Here is a 23003-nt window from a genome sequence, read left to right as displayed (position 1 = left end):
GGTATGACATAACACTTCAAAAGAAACACCCAATTAAATGATACAATTGCTACAAAATGCACAATCACACAAAATTAATTTAGTCCAATCTAAGACGCTAAGTAAGGTAGTGATTGGTACTCACGTCACTGCTGACATTATTTTTTGGACCACCCGTAACTTTATGTGTGGTTATGAGTACATTAGATGACCGCCTTCCCCCTCTATTAGTTTGGGACACTAGTCAAGGTCTTCTCCCTTGGCTGTATAAGAACACTCCCTAACAGGAGGCTGTTCAATCGATTAGATTGAATGTAAAGTGGGGAAAGTTGGTCAGCTGATTTAGCTAAAAAACTGGTGAGATTTCTAACTTGTAGAGCCTCTTCTATATTATCAGCACAAGCAAGACACAATTGTAATTGTAAAGTGTATAAACAAAGATAAACAAGAATAACTAATACAACTACCAAATGAATACTATGAATGATAAAAGAATAAAGTGCATAAAATACATGTGATTAAGTTGAGTGTAACTATGGAAGTGTTGCATTATCTTATTAAAAAGATAAACTGTTGTTTCTCTAAAACTAAGATGAAGAACCTTATTATGCATCAAATTAAGAAACAAACGATAATTTGTTCTTAACTAGATTCAGTTACATTACCTCTCTGGAAAGAAGTTTCATTAAGTGATATTTACGTTCCACGTGGTTGAATAAGCAGTCCAATAGCGATGGCTTGCCCTGAAGTAGATGCAGAAGGTCTTTAATCCGGAATGCACAGATGAGGCCCTGAAGTAGGTGCAGAAGGTCTTTAATCTGGAATGCACAGATGAGGCCCTGAAGTAGGTGCAGAAGGTCCTTAATCTGGAATGCACAGATGAGGCCCTGAAGTAGGTGCAGAAGGTCTTTAATCTGTAATGCACAGATGAGGCCCTGAAGTAGGTGCAGAAGCTCCTTAATCTGGAATGCACAGATGAGGCCCTGAAGTAGGTGCAGAAGGTCTTTAATCTGCAATGCACAGATGAGGCCCTGAAGTAGGTGCAGAAGGTCTTTAATCTGTAATGCCCAGATGAGGCCCTGAAGTAGGTGCAGAAGCTCCTTAATCTGGAATGCACAGATGAGGCCCTGAAGTAGTTGCAGAAGGTCCTTAATCTGGAATGCACAGATGAGGCCCTGAAGTAGGTGCAGAAGCTCCTTAATCTGGAATGCACAGATGAGGCCCTGAAGTAGGTGCAGAAGGTCTTTAATCTGTAATGCACAGATGAGGCCCTGAAGTAGGTGCAGAAGCTCCTTAATCTGGAATGCACAGATGAGGCCCTGAAGTAGGTGCAGAAGGTCTTTAATCTGCAATGCACAGATGAGGCCCTGAAGTAGGTGCAGAAGGTCTTTAATCTGTAATGCCCAGATGAGGCCCTGAAGTAGGTGCAGAAGCTCCTTAATCTGGAATGCACAGATGAGGCCCTGAAGTAGTTGTAGAAGCTCCTTAATCTGGAATGCACAGATGAGGCCTTGAAGTATTTGCAGAAGGTCCTTAATCTGGAATTCACAGATGAGGCCCTGAAGTGGGTGCAGAAGGTCCTTAATCTGGAATTCACAGATGAGGCCCTGAAGTAGGTGCAGAAGGTCCTTAATCTGGAATGCACAGATGAGGCCCTGAAGTAGGTGCAGAAGGTCCTTAATCTGGAACGCAAAGACAAATTTAGATTCAGATGGGAGAACATCTAGAACCTAATTCATTGATATCAGATCTGTAAGATGATTAGCTATAAAAGGTATGTTTTAGTACACTGTTCTCTGTATGTTTTTGCTTCCTTGCGTGAACATAGAACAGCTAGCCAAACTCTTTTCAAGAGCCAGGATTTGAGCGTCTTGCTCCTTTAATGATTTCAACATTTAGTGCAGGACGTTTTAACTCCTACAATATATTACAGACATATATATATTATTTAGACAAATTTACAGCCAATGATTTCCACAGTGTTTAGAAGGAGGAATGAATCAGCTACAATGTATGTTGGCTTTCACTGCACCATGAGCTTGTTATTTCCTGCTATTCACTCTGCGTTGCTCGTGAAGACACATCATAATAAAAGTCCTCTCATAAAACCTATACAATCACTGCAGGCAAATCGAAACTTAACAGAATATCAAAACAAACCATACAAAACTAAATATTTATGACTGCAAATGTCCATTAAAAACGACACAGCCTCTTAAGGTGGAAGAACACTCGCCGCTTGGCATGAATTATGCCACTATAACAGTCTGTCTACTCTTACTTAGTCCTCTTTGGCTAGCAGTAAGATCACATCAGAAATAGGTTGTAAGAATGTCTTCACGTTACCACCTGATGTTGTTTTAACCTCTACCTTGCGGACCTTTCAGTCACTGCTTGGGAAGACGGATGTGATTAAGCTCAAAAGCCAGTCATTTCTTGGGGACTAAACGTGTTTCAACAGCACAACATCTCCAGCATGCAAGTTTCTGTGAGTTTTGTGCCACTTGAGTTGAGGTTGGAGTGTATTCTTTTTGCCATCGGCTCCAGAACTCGTTGGCCAAAACTTGTACTTTTCTCCACTGACACCTTAGGAGATCTTTTTCAGCGTAGTTTTCGAATGGGACAGACAATCTCGGCTTTTGGGTTAAAAGCATTGTTGGAGTGAGTATGCATGGAGAATAGGGATCTGGTGAGACAGGAACCAAAGGTCTAGCATTTATGATTGCGGACACCTCTGCCATCAGTGTGCAAAGTACCTCATGAGTCAAGTGAGCATGTTTCTTCTCCAACAACAGCGCTCTGCCTTGAAACGTCACTGGTGCCGCCAAGCCCAAGGGGTTGAAAAGGCTGTTCACAGTGGAGAGCACTTCATGGTGAGTGTAGGGCTGGTCATTAGTTGCGACTTTGAAGGTGAAGGTATCCATTTTAATGTTCCAGTATAAACCCAGGCTTCTTTGTGTGGGCCAATTCTCATTCCCAAAATTCAGATCTTGGAGGTCAGAGGCCAGGTCTTCTAATGGGAAAGCTTGCATCACCTCAATACTGTTTGAGGCTATTTTGTGGAGCTTGACCTTTGACTTAGAAAGCGATTCTTGAGTACGCTTGAGCAGATCAATTGCTTCGGCTTCTGTGGGAAAGGACATGAGACCATCATCTACATAGAAATGCCTATTGACAAAGTGCGAAGTGTAAGTTCCGTACTCTTGCTCACCTTGCTGTGCAACTAACCGTATATGGCCACTGCCGGAGAAGGGCTGTTCCCGAAAACATGTACCCTCATACGGTATTCTACCACTTCCTTGCTCAAGTCACTGTCTCTGTACCAGAGGAATCTCAAATAGTTTCTATGATCTTCTTTAACCAGGAAACCATAGAACATATTTTGGATGTCCGCCATAATCATAACAAGATCTTTCCTGAACTGTAGCAGCACACCTAACAGGGAGTTGTTTAGGTCAGGGCCTGAGAGAAGCACATTGTTCAGAGAAATACCTTGGTGTTGCACGCTGGAATCAAATACCACCCGTATCTGCCCCGGTTTTTGTGGATGATAAACTCCGAAGATGGGTACGTACCAACATGACATGTCTTAGAGAGGCAAAGTCTCTCAGAAGTAAAGATATGCAGAGGCTGTGGCTGTGTTCCTCTACGTTAAATTGCAATGGCTTTGCAAATCTCATCATCTACAGTACATCACATCATCAAACGATTCAGAGAAACTGTAGAAATCTCTGTGTTTAAGGGACAAGTCTGAAGACTTTTGAAGGATGAACATCACTCATCGCCCTGATTGTGACGCTTCACAATCAGCACTTCCTGTTAGAGGCCATGGTTCTCAGTCAAAAAGGGTGGTTTGCCTGCGTTAGGTTGGTGGAGAGTTCCCAGCCAAAGATAAGTAGAAGATGATGATGACATTACAAAATTGGCCCAGGAATACTTCCAGAAACCACTTTTGGTAAACACAATCTGCTGTAACATCTGCATATGCCAACTAATACTCTATAATGCAAAAAAGAAGCCATATGTGAATATGATCCAGAAGCACTGTCGTGTCCTGTGGGTCAAGGATAATTTAAAATGGAAAAGTGTTTTTAAGGTCAGACGATTCCAAATTTGACATTCTTATAGGAAATCACAGACACCGTGTCCTCTGTGCTAAAGAGGAGGGAGACCTTTCAGCGTGTTATCATCTCTCAGTTCAAAAGCCAGCATCTCTGATGGTATGGGGGTGCATATGTGCATACGTTATGGGCAGCTAGCATGTTTTGAAAGGCACTATGAATGCTGAAAGGTATATAAAGGTTTTAGAGCAACATAAGCATTGCTGCACTCACGCCATATCCTTGGCTGGATTGTCAGGACTATGTTGATAACAGTTCTCAAACACTCTTTTGATACTCACAACCTTCTGCTGAACCACGAGACAGCGCACCAGAGGTCACACAGACTATTCTCACATCAAAGGCACTTGTGAGATGTGTCAAGCAAATGGTTATAATAAGTCAGTTATCAACAACTGTCAGGCAAATGTCAGACACCAGGTATAACATGGTGTTCCTAACCTTGGATTGAATTAAGCAGGTTTATGCTGAGCTTCAAGAAAAACTTGAAAGCCACAGGGAAAGCCAAAAAATCAACTAAATATCTCCAGATGTCTTGGAGTTCTTGCTGGAATTTCTTCGCCCATTTTACCAGGCTCAAAGGGAACTAGAGGGTGACCAGTACATCACACTTAACATGGTTGTTTTGTGGCACAAGAGCCTAAAGTGCCAATGCAGACCTGTGACGTCAGACAGTCCTCACCAGGCCATCATTCGTGAGTGGCATCTTGAATGGTTGAACTGAAAAAAATCTAAATCCAGACACTACATAAGCTTATTCCTAAAACATAAGCATATTCCTAAAAGTTGTATGCATATTGCAGCATATGGCCAAAGTTCTGTCAGCTCTGCATGCTGTTTCTCCCTGACTGAGAGGATATACAGCAAGAAGCCAGCCATTGGATAGCCAGATTTACCATTGTGAACGAGCCAGCTGAACAGGTGTTCTTTTTCTCTTACTGCTGTGCTGATAGGGCTGCCGCTGCATATTTGTTTGTTAATGTATTTGCTTACCATTGCAAGCAACATTAAATACAACATATTGTAAAAAATGTATTTGCTGGAAAAAATGTAGTGGACCTCTGGTTCGGGCTAAACATGTAAATGTAATAGTTGGGTCAGGTTAAATGATCATGGGTATGGTCCAGTTTAAGGCTTCAGTTTAAAGCCTGTACAGACCTCCAGTTTTTCCAGAGACCAACAACCACCTGCACGCCAAACAATTTAGGCACTACAAGCGTTCAACAAAGGAAGTGCTGTATTTAAAGGCAAAACGTACTGTTTTCACATATGCACAGCAGCGCTCCCTTGTTGACTTGGCTACGCAAGATTTTTTGCATGGCAAATAATTGCACGTTTTAAGTTTTTTATCAAAATATCATATTGTACATAAGTTGGGGCAAATATCAAATCATAAAATATACAGTATTTAATTTAATTTGGTGAGAAGAAAATACAATTGGCAATGAGCAAAAGCAACTCACTCTATTGTTTTTCTCCAGATGTGCTGTAATTTCTAGTATCCCGGGAGGAGCTTCCTACAGCTACTCGTGTAATAGGATGGAGGGACGATATGTATTTGTGGTTATTCCTGGAAATTTTAAGATTCTGACTCTTGCTGAGGTGGAAGTCTATGTGGTTTATCCAGGTAATTCAACCTGGTCTAACCTCTTTTCCAGGGGCATATGCATTTTTGAAGCCATTCTGATTGCATTCCAGCTGTTTTTAATATTGTAGTTATAGTCTAGAACCAGACAGATCTGGTAGAAATGCATTCCTAAAATAAAGTAAACATGAATGCTTGAATGAATCTTATAAATAAAAATATTCTTGATACTGTTATTTTACAGGTAATTTGGCTGCAGGAGGAAATGTTACACAATCATCAACCTATGGCAGCTGGATCGCTGAGCAGGCCATTGATTTCAATCCAGGTGTTTTCCCACAACCATCGTTAGCGTGCTCGTCAACCAATATTCAGACTAACCCGTGGTGGAGGCTCGATCTGCGTCATATTTACAGAGTTAGTAGAGTAGTCATCACTAACAGACGAGACTGCTGTCCAGAACAAATAAATGGAGCAGAGATTCACATCGGAAACTCTTTGGATAACAACGGCAACAACAATCCTGTGTGAGACCCTCTTCAGTGGCTTAATATCCATAGAAATCCCTGATTCCTCAAGGCTGAAAACACAAGTGCAGAAAGAATAAAGTCTAAATGAAGTTTTCTCTGTCTCTCTGTAGATGTGCTGTGATTTCTAGTATTCCAGCTGGTGATTCGTCCACCTACATGTGTAACGATATGGAGGGTCGATATGTGAATCTGATCATTCCTGGAGATTCAAGGTTTCTCACTCTGTGTGAGGTGCAGGTCTATGGAGAAGGTCTGAATAAACAAACTATGTTGAAATATGTCAATTTATTATTGATTTCTTTACTGATTATAATACTATTAGCAGTCAATAAAACTAAATTTGCGGCCAACAGTCAGACACATTTAAAGTTACGTCAGACTGACGTCATGGGTCTCGTCTGGGAGCCCAATCAGATGCTGAAGTAAACAAAATTATCTTCCTCACACTGACTGACACATCTGAAGTGTGCACACAAAGATGCCTCTTAATCAGTACCCGATCCCGATATACACAGAATTACAGTTTTTCAAAATATCTGTCTTGTTGAGTATTCACGCAAATATTATCTGTTATGTGTTAAGAGAATATTTGTTTTACTGTTGGGGAAAAGCATCTGATGTGTATCATTATATTAGACCCGTGCAGTACACCAGGTATTATGATATAGGTGTTCTGTTCGATTAATGTTAATCAAACAATTATACTATCATAGGAAAAAAAAAGTTGAATATATATTGTTCCTATATATATTTGGTTTTGACTTGGTGTGAGACAAATTTGGGGTTATTACCAGGGATTTTAAGGTATGGTTGCTAAGTGATTTTGTTTTGCAACCTTCAGAAAACTAACTTGAATTTTCTCAAAATTAACTTTGCTGACTTTTTGACTTCAAATTGGTGTAGCTCATTATTTTTTGTCTGATTCTAACAAATCATGCATAATTTTGGAGGTTCTTTAATAGAGAATAATTAATTATAAAAAATAAAAAAAAATTCTCATTGCGACTTATGCCAACCTGGGTCACAAATATATCTTGATACCGTTATTTTACAGGTAATTTGGCAGCAAGAGGAAGCGTCACACAGTCATCAACATATGGCAGCTGGATCGCTGAACAGGCCATTGATTTCAATCCAGGTTTCACACAACCACAGTTAGCATGCTCATCAACCGCTAGTCAAACTAACCCGTGGTGGAGGCTGGATCTGCGTAATACTTACAGAGTTAGTAGAGTAGTCATCACTAACAGACGAGACTGCTGTCCGGAACTAATAAATGGAGCAGAGATTCGGATCGGAAACTCTTTGGAGAACAACGGCAACAACAATCCTGTGTGAGACCCTCTTTCAGGGGCTTAATATCCATAGAAATCCCTGATTCCTCAAAGCTGAAAACACAAGTGCAGAAAGAATAAAGCCTAAATGAAGTTTTCTCTGTCTCTCTGTAGATGTGCTGTGATTTCTAAGATTCCAGCTGGTGTTTCGTCCACCTACACTTGTAACGTTATGGAGGGTCGATATGTGAATCTGATCATTCCTGGAGATTCAAGGGTTCTCTCTCTGTGTGAGGTGGAGGTCTATGCAGAAGATCTGGTCCAACGGTGTTGAAATATTTAAATTACTTCATTGATAACACATGATCTCAGCAGTCAATAAAACACACATGTGGTCGACACTAAACCATGTTCATCTTCACTGCAAGTGAACCTGTATTTAATGTCATCTGGGTCACATTTTGTTTTACTTTGTGTAGTTTTGTTGATATTTTTTTTAGGATCTGTCCAATTTGTATCTGTTTAATATTAAGTGACAGGTTAATTTTCACCAGAATTCTGTTCTGATATTATAGACACACTGCCTTTGATGCCAAAAGCTATTCATATTAAAAATCCTGAAAAATGCATAATTATATGATTATTTGCATTTATATTTGTTTTCTCCTGCTGTGTGACCCATCAGATCCACTGATCTAAACGTTAGAGAGTGACATTATGTGTGTGTGTTTTAGGTCCTTTTTTAAAGCAAACTTTGGTGAAGTCCAGCTTGAGTCATGTGATCTCTTGATCACATCTCTTTTGTTGAAGTCCTTTGTTGATTCTAAATAAATAAGTAAACTAAATATATATATTTATATACAGGACTGAAAATAAATGATAGCCACCTTTGGACCCACTTTATATTAGGTGGCCTTAACTACTATGTACTATCATTGTAATTAACAATTTAATACAATGTATTTATTGTGTACAAACATGTTTTTGGATTGTACTTACACTTTAAAAAATACCTGCATGTAATTATGTCTGTAATTAATTTCTGTATTACATTTGTAATCACACAGTTGGCACTTCCCTTACACATAACCCTACCCTTAAACAGACCCACACCACCACACCTGTCCCTAACTCTACCCTTAAACTGACCCACACCACCACACCTGACCCTAACTCTACCGTTAAACTGACCCACACCACCACACCTGTCCCTAACTCTACCCTTAAACTGACCCACACCACCACACCTGTCCCTAACTTTACCCTTAAACTGACCCACACCACCACACCTGTCCCTAACTCTACCCTTAAACTGACCCACACCACCACACCTGTCCCTAACTCTACCCTTAAACTGACCCACACCACCACACCTGACCCTAACTCTACCCTTAAACTGACCCACACCACCACACCTGACCCTAACTCTACCCTTAAACTGACCCACACCACCACACCTGTCCCTAACTCTACCGTTAAAATGACCCACACCACACCACCACACCTGACCCTAACTCTACCGTTAAACTGACCCACACCACCACACCTGACCCTAACTTTACCCTTAAACTGACCCACACCACCACACCTGACCCTAACTTTACCCTTAAACTGACCCACACCACCACACCTGACCCTAACTCTACCCTTAAACTGACCCACACCACCACACCTGACCCTAACTTTACCCTTAAACTGACCCACACCACCACACCTGACCCTAACTCTACCCTTAAACTGACCCACACCACCACACCTGACCCTAACTCTACCCTTAAACTGACCCACACCACCACACCTGTCCCTAACTCTACCCTTAAACTGACCCACACCACCACACCTGTCCCTAACTCTACCCTTAAACTGACCCACACCACCACACCTGACCCTAACTCTACCCTTAAGCTGACCCACACCACCACACCTGTCCCTAACTCTACCCTTAAACTGACCCACACCACCACACCTGACCCTAACTCTACCCTTAAACTGACCCACACCACCACACCTGACCCTAACTCTACCCTTAAACTGACCCACACCACCACACCTGTCCCTAACTCTACCCTTAAACTGACCCACACCACCACACCTGACCCTAACTTTACCCTTAAACTGACCCACACCACCACACCTGTCCCTAACTCTACCCTTAAACTGACCCACACCACCACACCTGTCCCTAACTCTACCCTTAAACTGACCCACACCACCACACCTGACCCTAACTTTACCCTTAAACTGACCCACACCACCACACCTGACCCTAACTCTACCCTTAAACTGACCCACACCACCACACCTGACCCTAACTTTACCCTTAAACTGACCCACACCACCACACCTGACCCTAACTCTACCCTTAAACTGACCCACACCACCACACCTGACCCTAACTTTACCCTTAAACTGACCCACACCACCACACCTGACCCTAACTTTACCCTTAAACTGACCCACACCTGACCCTAACTTTACCCTTAAACTGACCCACACCACCACACCTGACCCTAACTCTACCCTTAAACTGACCCACACCACCACACCTGACCCTAACTCTACCCTTAAACTGACCCACACCACAACACCTGACTCTAACTCTTTACCCTTAAACTGACCCACACCACCACACCTGACCCTAACTTTACCCTTAAACTGACCCACACCACCACACCTGACCCTAACTTTACCCTTAAACTGACCCACACCACCACACCCGTCCCTAACTTTACCCTTAAACTGACCCACACCACCACACCTGTCCCTAACTTTACCCTTAAACTGACCCACACCACCCCACCTGACCCTAACTTTACCCTTAAACTGACCCACACCACCACACCTGACCCTAACTTTACCCTTAAACTGACCCACAACACCACACCTGACCCTAACTTTACCCTTAAACTGACCCACACCACCACACCTGACCCTAACTTTACCTTTAAAGTGACCCACACCACCACACCTGACCCTAACTCTACCCTTAAACTGACCCACACCACCACACCTGACCCTAACTTTACCCTTAAACTGACCCACACCACCACACCTGACCCTAACTCTACCCTTAAACTGACCCACACCACCAAACCTGACCCTAACTTTACCCTTAAACTGACCCACACCACCACACCTGACCCTAACTTTACCCTTAAACTGACCCACACCACCACACCTGACCCTAACTTTACCTTTAAAGTGACCCACACCACCACACCTGACCCTAACTCTACCCTTAAACTGACCCACACCACCACACCTGACCCTAACTTTACCCTTAAACTGACCCACACCACCACACCTGACCCTAACTCTACCCTTAAACTGACCCACACCACCAAACCTGACCCTAACTTTACCCTTAAACTGACCCACACCACCACACCTGACCCTAACTTTACCCTTAAACTGACCCACACCACCACACCTGACCCTAACTCTACGCTTAAACTGACCCACACCACCACACCTGTCCCTAACTTTACCCTTAAACTGACCCACACCACCACACCTGACCCTAGCTCTACCCTTAAACTGACCCACACCACCACACCTGACCCTAACTCTACCCTTAAAGTGACCCACACCACCTCACCTGACCCTAACTCTACCCTTAAACTGACCCACACCACCACACCTGACCCTAACTTTACCCTTAAACTGACCCACACCACCACACCTGACCCTAACTCTACCCTTAAACTGACCCACACCCCCACACCTGTCCGTAACTTTACCCTTAAACTGTTCCACACCACCACAGTTGTCCCTAACTCTACCCTTAAACTGACCCACACCCCCACACCTGTCCCTAACTCTACCCTTAAACTGACCCACACCACCACACCTGTCCCTAACTTCACCCTTAAACTGACCCACACCACCACGCCTGACCCTAACTTTACCCTTAAACTGACCCACACCACCACACCTGACCCTAACTCTACCCTTAAACTGACCCACACCACCACACCTGACCCTAACTCTACCCTTAAACTGACCCACACCCCCACACCTGTCCCTAACTCTACCCATAAACTGACCCACACCACCACACCTGTCCCTAACTCTACCCTTAAACTGACCCACACCACCACACCTGTCCCTAACTTTACCCTTAAACTGACCCACACCACCACACCTGACCCTAACTTTACCCTTAAACTGACCCACACCACCACACCTGACCCTAACTCTACCCTTAAACTGACCCACACCACCACACCTGTCCCTAACTCTACCCTTAAACTGACCCACACCACCACACCTGACCCTAACTTTCCCCTAAACTGACCCACACCACCACACCTGACCCTAACTCTACCCTTAAACTGACCCACACCACCACACCTGACCCTAACTCTACCCTTAAACTGACCCACACCTCCACACCTGTCCCTAACTCTACCCTTAAACTGACCCACACCACCACACCTGACCCTAACTTTCCCCTAAACTGACCCACACCACCACACCTGACCCTAACTCTACCCTTAAACTGACCCACACCACCACACCTGACCCTAACTCTACCCTTAAACTGACCCACACCACCACACCTGTCCCTAACTTTCCCCTAAACTGACCCAGACCACCACACCTGACCCTAACTCTACCCTTAAACTGACCCACACCCCCACACCTGTCCCTAACTCTACCCTTAAACTGACCCACACCACCACACCTGTCCCTAACTCTACCCTTAAACTGACCCACACCACCACACCTGACCCTAACTCTACCCTTAAACTGACCCACACCACCACACCTGTCCCTAACTTTACCCTTAAGCTGACCCACACCACCACACCTGACCCTAACTTTACCCTTAAACTGACCCACACCACCACACCTGACCCTAACTCTACCCTTAAACTGACCCACACCACCACACCTGTCCCTAACTCTACCCTTAAACTGACCCACACCACCACACCTGACCCTAACTCTACCCTTAAACTGACCCACACCACCACACCTGTCCCTAACTCTACCCTTAAACTGACCCACACCACCACACCTGTCCCTAACTTTACCCTTAAACTGACCCACACCACCACACCTGACCCTAACTCTACCCTTAAACTGACCCACACCACCACACCTGTCCCTAACTTTACCCTTAAACTGACCCACACCACCACACCTGACCCTAACTCAACAAACACTTATCTCTTCTTCTTCACTGGCAACTATACGAATGGTGAGAGCGAGGCTATTATCAAAATATTTAAAGAGATTTTTTTTTTTTAGAAGACAAAATCAAAAGTAAAGTAACAAAATTTAAACTTTTCTTGATTTCCATTTCCTTAGGGACTATGGGGTCTCCAACAACACGAATGACTACAGTTTCGGCAGTTGATCTAACCAACAATAACAGCTCAGATGTTGCAATTATAACACCCACTACAAATACAACCTCTAGTACTACTACTACTACTTCAATCAATCAATCAATCAACTTTATTTATATAGCGCTTTTACAATCACGATTGTGTCAGAGCAGCTTCAGTGTCAAACAGGATAATATTGCGACAAAATTAGATTTGACTGTACAGCCGTACTGGAGAAAACAGTGATGTTATCAGCTTATTTTAATTTATCATATAGCGACAATGTTGGCAGATCAGTATTATAGTTTATAGAATTAAATAAGACCTAATTCATACATTTTATTTGTATAATAAGTTGAATAACTTTAATCATATTTTTAGTGTCCCCAACTACTTCTACTACGTCTACTACAACTACTACAGCAAAAACTACTAAAGGAGGGAGCAACTCCCTACAGCATTATTTTTAAACATATTTTTCTCCTTTGTCCTGCAGTTTAGACCGGGATCCTTCCGTGGCTTTTTGAACAACACAAAGATTCAGTGCATTTTCATAGCTCCAGGTCTCAACAGCAGCACCCGAGCGGCAAACACAAACACTTATCTCTTCTTCTTCACTGGCAACTATACGAATGGTGAGAGCGAGGCTATTATCAAAATATTTGAAGAGATTTTTTTTTAGAAGACAAAATCAAAAGTAAAGTAAGGAAATTAAAACTTTTCTTGATTTCCATTTCCTCTTTTCTTGATTTCCATTTCCTCAGGCACTATGGGGTCTCCAACAACACGAATGACTACAGTTTCGGCAGTTGATCTAACCAACAATAACAGCTCAGATGTTGCAATTATAACACCCACTACAAATACAACCTCTAGTACTACTGCTACTACTTCTACTACGTCTATTACAACTACTATAGCAAAAACTACTAAAGGAGGGAGCAACTCCCTACAGCATGCGGCTTCTCAGGGTAAGAACTTGATACTGCATGATCCTGAACTTGATACTTAAAACATAAAGGCAATGGAGAGGCTGCTCTCAGCAGAGCCAATAGGTGGCGCTTGTTGTCCAATTCCGCCTCTCTGGATGTAATGGGTGGAGCTTTAATTTCCAGTCATTAGGTCCACAACATAGACTGCAAAAAAGATGGATGACACCCCTTTACTATCTATCACATAAACGTCGCACACTTGTGTGTGATAGGTGCGTAGGAGAGCAGGACAAAAAAGTCCTATTATCATCAAATGAAAAGGAGAAGTCCCGCACACTATCAACTCGCAATTAAAAAGATTTATTGTTTCATTGCAACATTTCGATCTTTCGATCTTCCTTAAGCATGAGGAAGATCGAAAGATCGAAACGTTGCAATGAAACAATAAATCTTTTTAATTGCGAGTTGATAGTGTGCGGGATTTCTCCTTTTCACCCCTTTACTATCTCCCATTGTAGAAAAGTAAAGCCGCTGATGTCTGAAATGTGCTGATTTGGGACCTGCGTTTGTGCAGGAGAGAGCAGGAAGTAGTTAGAAAAAACAAAAAAAAACACTCATTTAGTGTTAATGCTTCTAAATTATGTAATTCACTTCTCACTTTGTAATATATAATCTTTGTCTACATTCAAGTCTCAGCTAAAAGCGTATCTATTTAATATGTATTTTAAATAATGTGGCTATATAAGGCCTGTGCTTGTAATGTGTATTTGGGTGTGCAAATATATTGTATAGCACTAGGAAAGGCGCTATATAAATACAACTACTTCTTCGCCCACACTCCCACAGTATCTGTTAGCACAGATTACAGCAGAACAACTCATGATATTATTTGTGAAATAAACAGTTATGGAAATGTAGAAATTAAAGCTAACGCTTCGATCTCCAGCCCCCCAAAAAAGTCTGTTGCTGTCTCAAGTGATAACAGCTGTCAATCATGATGTCACATCACCATTTTTACAGCATCGAATAACTAAATAAACCCAAACTTATTTTAAAAAACCAACACTTGAACTTACATCAGCGTGATAAAAACTCTAAAATGGCAGAAACCATCATTTGATGTGTAATTTGATTGTCTCACGTCCCATTAGAATACATGGACGGGGCAGGGTTTATGAGCTATACTGGGACCAGCCACCAGGGGGAAGCACTCAAGCCAGTTTAGCTTCACTTTTAAGGATGTGTTTGGCACACTTGGTTTACAGAGGTGGAGCTGGACATCATTTAAGTCTGCAGTGAGCACTGCTTTTTAAACTCTTATTTGAGATAGTATAGGATGTACTTTAATTACTCCTGTTTTTGTTGTCTTTTCAGCTGCTGTGATAATTCTATCAGGGATTCTTGCAGTTGTTCTGTTGTAAGGATGATGCATGGACGTGTCTATTGCTGTCTAGAACTAGTTGATGAGCCCTGAATGCCTGATGAATCCAACACGTTAGAGGGAAATACGTCATTTATTTAATCTGTGTGAGAAAGATTGTGTGTCTGAGTGTGTGTTTTTGTGTATGTATTCTGTAAATGTACTGATACCTAAAAAGGCTGATGAGAATTTGTATAAACTGTTAATGTAATGGCCACATGTGTGATGCCACCAAGTGAAATGTCTATCAATAGCTAAGAGAGTTATTTAAACATCTTTAATTTATTTTTTAATGAAAGTGCAGAAACTGCTGAAAGTCACTTGTATATTTGTTTTTTGAAGAATTATGCAAAATAAAATGATTTACATGTTCAAGTAAACAGTGAAATTGCTATATCAGTGGTTCTTAAAGGGATCCCCTGGTGTTGAGACTTGTATGGCTTAAAGGGGGGGTGAAACACTCAGTTTCAGTCAATCTCATGTCAATCTTGAGTACCTATAGAGTAGTATTGCATCCTTCATATCTCCGAAAAGTCTTTAGTTTTATCATATTTATAAAAGAAATATAGGCTGTACCGAGTCTTTCCGGAAAAAAACGAGCGCCTGGAGGCGTATCGTGTGGGCGGAGCTAAAGAATGACAAGCGCGCAAAGCGGTGACGTCCTCAAGCGTGGAGAAACCCATCTATCTCAGCTAATACAGATAATGATCCACAATCAAATCTGAGGGAGAAATAAATTGAACAGGAGAAACGGCAACAGCAGGACGTCCGTCTCTGTGGTATGTAAGTTACTGTATTTAATGGCCTCTCCACATTTCTGTGTGTTTACTCGCAGAGTATGAGGACATGATTCGGTTTATGGACTATTGTATGCGACTAGACCTTAGAAGTAGCAAGCAAAACGGTTTTGCACGTCAGAATACTGTAACGTTATACAGAGAACAACAATGGAGTAACCGTTAGCGCATTTGAATGACGAAGCACGCGATCGTGCCGTTTACTGATGTTTACTCATGCGACGGTAGCCAATAGCAGAGACATTTGAAGCAGTTTAAGTTAACTCACCGTCGAAGCTTTATCGCTGGGACCGCTCCGTCAGAAACACACTTCTTTGGTATGATTTGGTAAAGTCCTGTGACAGCAGTGGCGTGTAAATCCATTTTGAGACGCAACTGAAACGATGTTGTCAAGCTTCCCGTCATTTCTGCGTTCAAATCGGTTCAAATGCAGCGCTGCCTTCCCGGAATGCTGTGCTGAAGAGTCGAAGTCACTCGACGTCACCCATAGGAATAAAGTGGAGCGCGGTGCCACATAAGTGTTCACGGACGACTGGATCTGCAGCTGAGAGACTGTTTACAGCGTGCTCTAGTCACGCGCGCGCGCACCCTACCGGGAGAAGAGCCCGTACAGCCCATACAAGGACCTTCCGCTCTATTTAACGTCAAGTAGACCCATACTCGAAAAAAACTCGCCGAAACTTGTGAGAAACCGGAAGGAGTATTTTTGACACAGAAATACTCCATCAAACGTCCAACATTAGTTTTTGAAACTTTGTCTGTGTTTAGGATGGGAATCCAAGTCTTTAACAGTGGAAAGCTCAGTATGCATGAAACAGCATTTCACCGCCCCTTTAATATAACATAAATTATGTGTCTTACTGAAATATGTAGTAGAAACCCCATGAAAGAGCTATGTTATTTAAAAAATCGATTTTATATTTGGACCATGGGCGGCGACATTTTGTTTGCGTTCTAGGTTGATGACGTAGAATGGTTGCACTCGGCAATCAGCTGGCGTTACCTACTAGCTATTTTACCACAACGCAACTCGAAAATTGTTTCAGAGTTAAACAAAACCAATGAATTGCTTTATAATTGTACTTTAAAACACACTCAAACATAGATCACCTACACCAAAGTCACAAACAGATCGGCGGGCGCGCACACACTGACTGCTGTCTCAATCGAGATGGATTGGGCTGGATTGGGCTGCTCATTCTCCACGACAGGGGCTGAATCTGAAATCGACCCCCTATACCCTTAAATAGGGCATTATTTGAAGGGACGGCCATGTGTAGTGTTGTCCGACACCATAGTGGACATGTTTGAGTGCAGTCATTCAGTCTCACGTTGCACCGCAATAACGAGTGTACAGCCGATTTACACATAACAGCTGTCCGACTTCACGCACTCGTCTTCATTCACTCTTTTAAGTTGTATTAGTGAACAAAAGTAGGCAATGTTACTCGTGTCTTAAAGATAAAAGTTTAAAGATTGAGGTTTTAATTCACTGAGCTTGAGCTCAAACTTTAATGCACGAACCAACATCATCACCAAAACATCCTGCCTCTCTTCCTCAGGCCCCCCATCCCATGGTCCTACCTAGATAGTTCCCTCTGCTGGTCACAGTAGGTATTACAGTTAATCTACTGCATATCAACAGTCTTGGGGCCCTATTTTAACGATCTGAAACGCAAGTGTCAAAGCGCGAAGTGCAAGTAACTTTGTGGGCGGGTCTCTGCGCTGTTGCTATTTTCCCGGCGGGATAAATGGCTCTTGCGCCCGGCGCAAATCTAAAATGGGTTGGTCTGAAGTAGCTTCATTATTCATAGGTGTGGTTTGGGCGTAACGTGAATAAACCAATCAGAGCGGCATCCAACATTCCCTTTAAAAGCAGCTGCGCAAGTTCCATTATGGATCGCTATTATTATGGCGTATTTACCAGACGCACGCCAGGAGCGGTTCACAGCCGAGGAGACGGATGTTCTTGTAGAGCAGTGAAAGACAGAGAAGTTGTGTTGTATGGGGATGGAGAAACCCACACAAAATAGCGTCGGTTAAACAGATTTTTCAGTTTTTCAGTCGATTTTTTTTCCTGGTTCTTGACGGACAAACCAATTTCTCAGATGTCCTTATATATATACAGTCTTGTTCAAAATAATAGCAGTACAATGTGACTAACCAGAATAATCAAGGTTTTTAGTATATTTTTTATTGCTACGTGGCAAACAAGTTACCAGTAGGTTCAGTACTAAACTAATATTTAGTTGTATGACCAGTTTTTTAAAACTGCTTGACTTCTGTGTGGCATGGAGTCAACCAACTTGTGGCACCTCTCAGCTGTTCCACTCCATGATTCTTTAACAACATTCCACAATTCATTCACATTTCTTGGTTTTGCTTCAGAAACAGCATTTTTGATATCTCCCCACAAGTTCTCAATTGGATTAAGGTCTGGAGATTGGGCTGGCCACTCCATAACATTAATTTTGTTGGTTTGGAACCAAGACTTTGCCCGTTTACTAGTGTGTTTTGGGTCATTGTCTTGTTGAAACAACCGTTTCAAGGGCATGTCCTCTTCAGCATAGGGCAACATGACCTCTTCAAGTATTTTAACATATGCAAACTGATCCATGATCCCTGGTATGCGATAAATAGGCCCAACACCATAGTGGGAGAAACATGCCCATATCATGATGCTTGCACCTCCATGCTTCACTGTCTTCACTGTGTACTGTGGTTTGAATTCAGAGTTTGGGGGTCGTCTCACAAACTGCCTGTGGCCCTTGGACCCAAAAAGAACAATTTTACTCTCATCAGTCCACAAAATGTTCCTCCATTTCTCTTTAGGCCAGTTGATGTGTTCTTTGGCAAATTGTAACCTCTTCTGCACAAGCCTTTTTTTTAACAGAGGGACTTTGCGGGGGATTCTTGAAAATAGATTAGCTTCACACAGACGTCTTCTAACTGTCACAGTACTTACAGGTAACTCCAGACTGTCTTTGATCATCCTGGAGCTGATCATTGGCTGAGCCTTTGCCATTCTGGTTATTCTTCTATCCATTTTGATGGTTGTCTTCTGTTTTCTTCCACGTCTCTCTGGTTTTGCTCTCCATTTTAAGGCATTGGAGATCATTTTAGCTGAACAGCCTATCATTTTTTGCACCTCTTTATAGGTTTTCCCCTCTCTAATCAACTTTTTAATCAGAGTACGCTGTTCTTCTCAACAATGTCTTGAACGACCCATTTTCCTCAGCTTTCAAATGCATGTTCAACAAGTGTTGGCTTCATCCTTAAATAGGGGCCACCTGATTCACACCTGTTTCTTCACAAAATTGATGACCTCAGTGATTGAATGCCACACTGCTATTTTTTTGAACACACCCCTTTCAACTAATTCAACTAATTGCCCAATTGCACAGCCTTAAGAGCGTGCATATCATGAATGCTGGGTCTCATTTGTTTTCTGAGAATCTACTGAACCTACTGGTAAATTGTTTGCCACGTAGCAATAAAAAAATATACGAAAAACCTTGATTATTCTGGTTAGTCACATTGTACTGCTATTATTTTGAACAAGACTGTATGTCTTGCCACTATTGGGCAAACAGGTCTGATCCTTAATTAATACAATTAGCCTGAATAATTTGTAAGCTAGATTTATGCCTATTTTTTCTCATCTTCGTGGCACACCACAATGATTTCCGTCATCTCATGTGTTAATATTTTTTTAGTGTAACAATTTATGATTTGCAAAAATAACTGTTGCATCTGTGTAGATTACATGAGCAAAGTGTATGCGCGTTGTGCACGCTATACATTATGGTCAAGCATGCGCCCTTAAAATAGCAGAATGAACAACGCGCCGCTGACTTAAGACCAGGTTTTTTCTGGTCAGTGGTGCAATTGTTTAATGAAACAGCAAAATAGCACCAGGGATTGTTTGCGCCGGAACACGCCTCCTTTTTTGCGCTGAACCGCCCAGGGAGCGCAAGTGCATTCACTAGTTTAGCGACGCGCTTCTGTGGAGGGAAAAGCGTGCTTTGCGCGGGTGCAAAATAGGAATGACACATGCGGCGGTGTACAAAGTCAATTGCGCTGGGTGCAAGATAGGGGCCTTGTTCTCAACACAGGGAATAGTGAATGAGGATGATGTATGTGCGCACGCAGTGCGTGTGTGTGTGTTCGCGCCGATGTGTGTGTGTGTGAGTCTGTGTAAGAGAGAGTTTGTGTGCACATGTATGTTTGAGTGTGTTTTAAGTACAATTACAAAGCAATTCATTGGTTTTGTTTAACTCTGAAACAATTTTCGAGTTGCGTTGTGGTAAAATAGCTACGGGTAACGCCAGTTGATTGCCGAGTGCAACCATTTTACGTCATCACCCTAGAAGGCAAACAAAATGTCGCCGCCCATGATCCAAATATAAAATCGATTTTTTAAATAACGTAGCTCTTTCATGGGTTTTCTACTACATATTTCAGTAAGACACATAATTTATGTTCTATTAAGCCATACAAGTCTCAACATCAGGGGATCCCTTTAACTGATGTGTACCAACCCAAAAATGGGTCAGTGATGGATGCAGAAAAGAACAGTGCCTAATAAAAACAGTTAGTAAACTTAATAGTCTTAACAGAAATGGAGAGACATGTCCAATATTGTTGGTAAAACCTGTTGTTCAATCAACTTCTTTGGTATTTTGCTGCTCATTTTTGACACTTTGTACAAGTGCGTGAGATTGTCCATCTTCCTTCCACCAGCATGTCACAACATCTCATCTACATTTAGTCATTTTCTTAGCTTCTTTCCAAAGAAATGATTATTTGCATATACTGTAGGCAAAAGATTGGTCTGCCTATTCAAATGATTCATTGCCTACTCAAATGAAAGCCAAGTCTATCTAAAAGAAAAAGAAAAAAGGACACTATAATCAGTCAGTATTAGGAATAAATAAGATTCTTGCCAGATTAATGTAGGTTTATCTTGATATATATGTCATATATATTAGCTTAAAACCAGGGCTGTAGTAAGAGGATTTGGGCCCCCACCACCCAAATCATATACTGTACAATATATGAGAATGGAGGCCCACATGTAACCTAATAAGGGTAATTACAAAATAACACAACAGATAAATGTAAATGAAGTTTTTTACTTAACGTTTAACGTTCATGCATTTGCTGAGTTGAGGCTCTGTAGACAACAAATACCATGACTCAAATAGTATCAAGAATAAGCCAATACTTTCCAATTCAGTTCAGTTAAAATATATGTGAATACTAAATACAAAAAAATAAAGTTAATATACCCAATGAGTATCTTCTGTACTTTCCCTCCATGTCATCTTTGGTATGGAGTTGTGAGTCAGATTATGCCACACCTAGTCCCTATGACAGTCTATATGTAACAGAAGATAGTACAAACCAAGAAATTGTTAAATAATAATACAATCAAAAAGTAAAAATAAATAAATGTATAAGAATTACTTAATTTATATAAAGATACTATGTAACTGTATAATATATTATTAAATTAGGCTACAGTTTCTTGACTGTAATACAATTAATTAACAGCCGGCAGGTGCATAATACTTGTGACATATGAAGCTAAGCAGGGCTGAGCCTGGTCAGTACCTGGATGGGAAAACCAGGTAGCTGCTGGTAGAGGTGTTAGTGAGGCCAGCAGGGGGTGCTCACCCTGTGGTCTGTGTGGGTCCTAACACCCCAGGATAGTGATGGGGACACTATACTGACAAAGAGCACCGTCTTTCAGATGAGACGCTAAACTGAGGTCCTGACTCTCTGTGGTCATTAAAAATCCCAGGATGTCTTTCGGAAAAAGACTAGGGGTGAAATCCCGGCATCCTGGCCAAATTTGCCCATTGGCCCCTGTCCATCATGGCCTCCTAATAATCCCCATATCCTGATTGGCTTCATCACTCTGTCTCCTCTCCACCAATCAGCTGGTGTGTGGTGAGCGTTCTGGCGCAATATGGCTGCCGTCGCATCATCCAGGTGGTGCTGCACATTGGTGGTGGTTGAGGAGTTTCCCCCCTTCAATGTAAAGCGCTTTGAGTGCCTTGAAAAGCGCTATATAAATCGAACGCATTATTATTATTATTATTATTATTATTATATGTTGTGACAGTTTTTTTCTGTGCGTTATACAAATAAACTCTATTTACAATAGCGTAAAAAGACGGGGATTTTGACCACGTAATCATTTGATCAATTTGACGGCGGTGCGTGCCGCGGTGCCGGTAATGATGATCTTAAAGAACGTCTTGATCGACTGGGATAAAGCAAATCTCCTGGTCCTCCCTCTTGTTATTTTGAACGCATTTCTGGTACCCTGATTTTATGTTTTCTTTTCCCCAACATTTTCAGCCTGTCAGCCAGTCAGTCAGTCTCCTGTTCTTTCAACAAGTTCATTGTTAACTTCAGCTGCCACCTCAACTCCCATTGGTTCTTTTGGGGTGGGACTTAAAATTGTATTGGGTCAAATGATCTAATGTTTGTCACTGACTGATTTAATTTATAAATACTAAAACGAACCAAACCATTTGTAGGGAGTGGAGAGGAGCAGATACTTGAAAAACTTCTTTAACCTGTTTAACCATGTTTGTGGTTTTTATTAAAATCTCAGGCATACAACTAATACAAATATTAGAATTGTTCACAGAACAGGGGCCTATATAGTATAACTTCGGGATTTTGTCGTCACCTCCTTTCACCCCACTAGCGACGGCCCTGTTTAAAACTCACAATGTTGGCCTTGTTGCTGGCGTCGCTACACACCAAACCCAAAGATGCCGGTACAGAGAGAAATTTGGGAACATTTACAAGCAAATTATATTCATGGCTTTCTAAGCAAACAACTTCCAAGAAAACTCACCATGTACATTGTCGAAACTTGCTTTGGATGTGTTGGTCAAGTCTAGATGCAGGTCCACCATCTGATCTGGATATGGCCCGGATCCGGCCGACTACAGTAAACCTCGGGATAAACAGAGAGACTAGCATTAGCGTAGATGCCGTTCTTCTTCA

General features: G+C 42.0%; 1 protein-coding gene across 1 annotated transcript; it reads right to left on the bottom strand.

Moving 5' to 3' along the window:
* Nucleotides 1–433: 433 nt before the first annotated feature.
* Nucleotides 434–23003, bottom strand: LOC137081455 (uncharacterized). The gene is made up of 2 exons (XM_067447650.1): nucleotides 22852–23003; nucleotides 434–1661 (listed from the first exon to the last, which is right to left on the bottom strand). Exons 1-2 carry the CDS (start codon nucleotides 22858–22860, stop codon nucleotides 636–638), a joined length of 1035 nt encoding a protein of 344 aa, XP_067303751.1. The 5' UTR covers nucleotides 22861–23003; the 3' UTR covers nucleotides 434–635.

The sequence above is a fragment of the Pseudorasbora parva genome, chromosome 1 (assembly GCF_024679245.1).
Source record: "Pseudorasbora parva isolate DD20220531a chromosome 1, ASM2467924v1, whole genome shotgun sequence".
NCBI lineage: Eukaryota > Metazoa > Chordata > Actinopteri > Cypriniformes > Gobionidae > Pseudorasbora > Pseudorasbora parva.
This window is presented reverse-complemented; position numbering and strand designations above follow the sequence as displayed.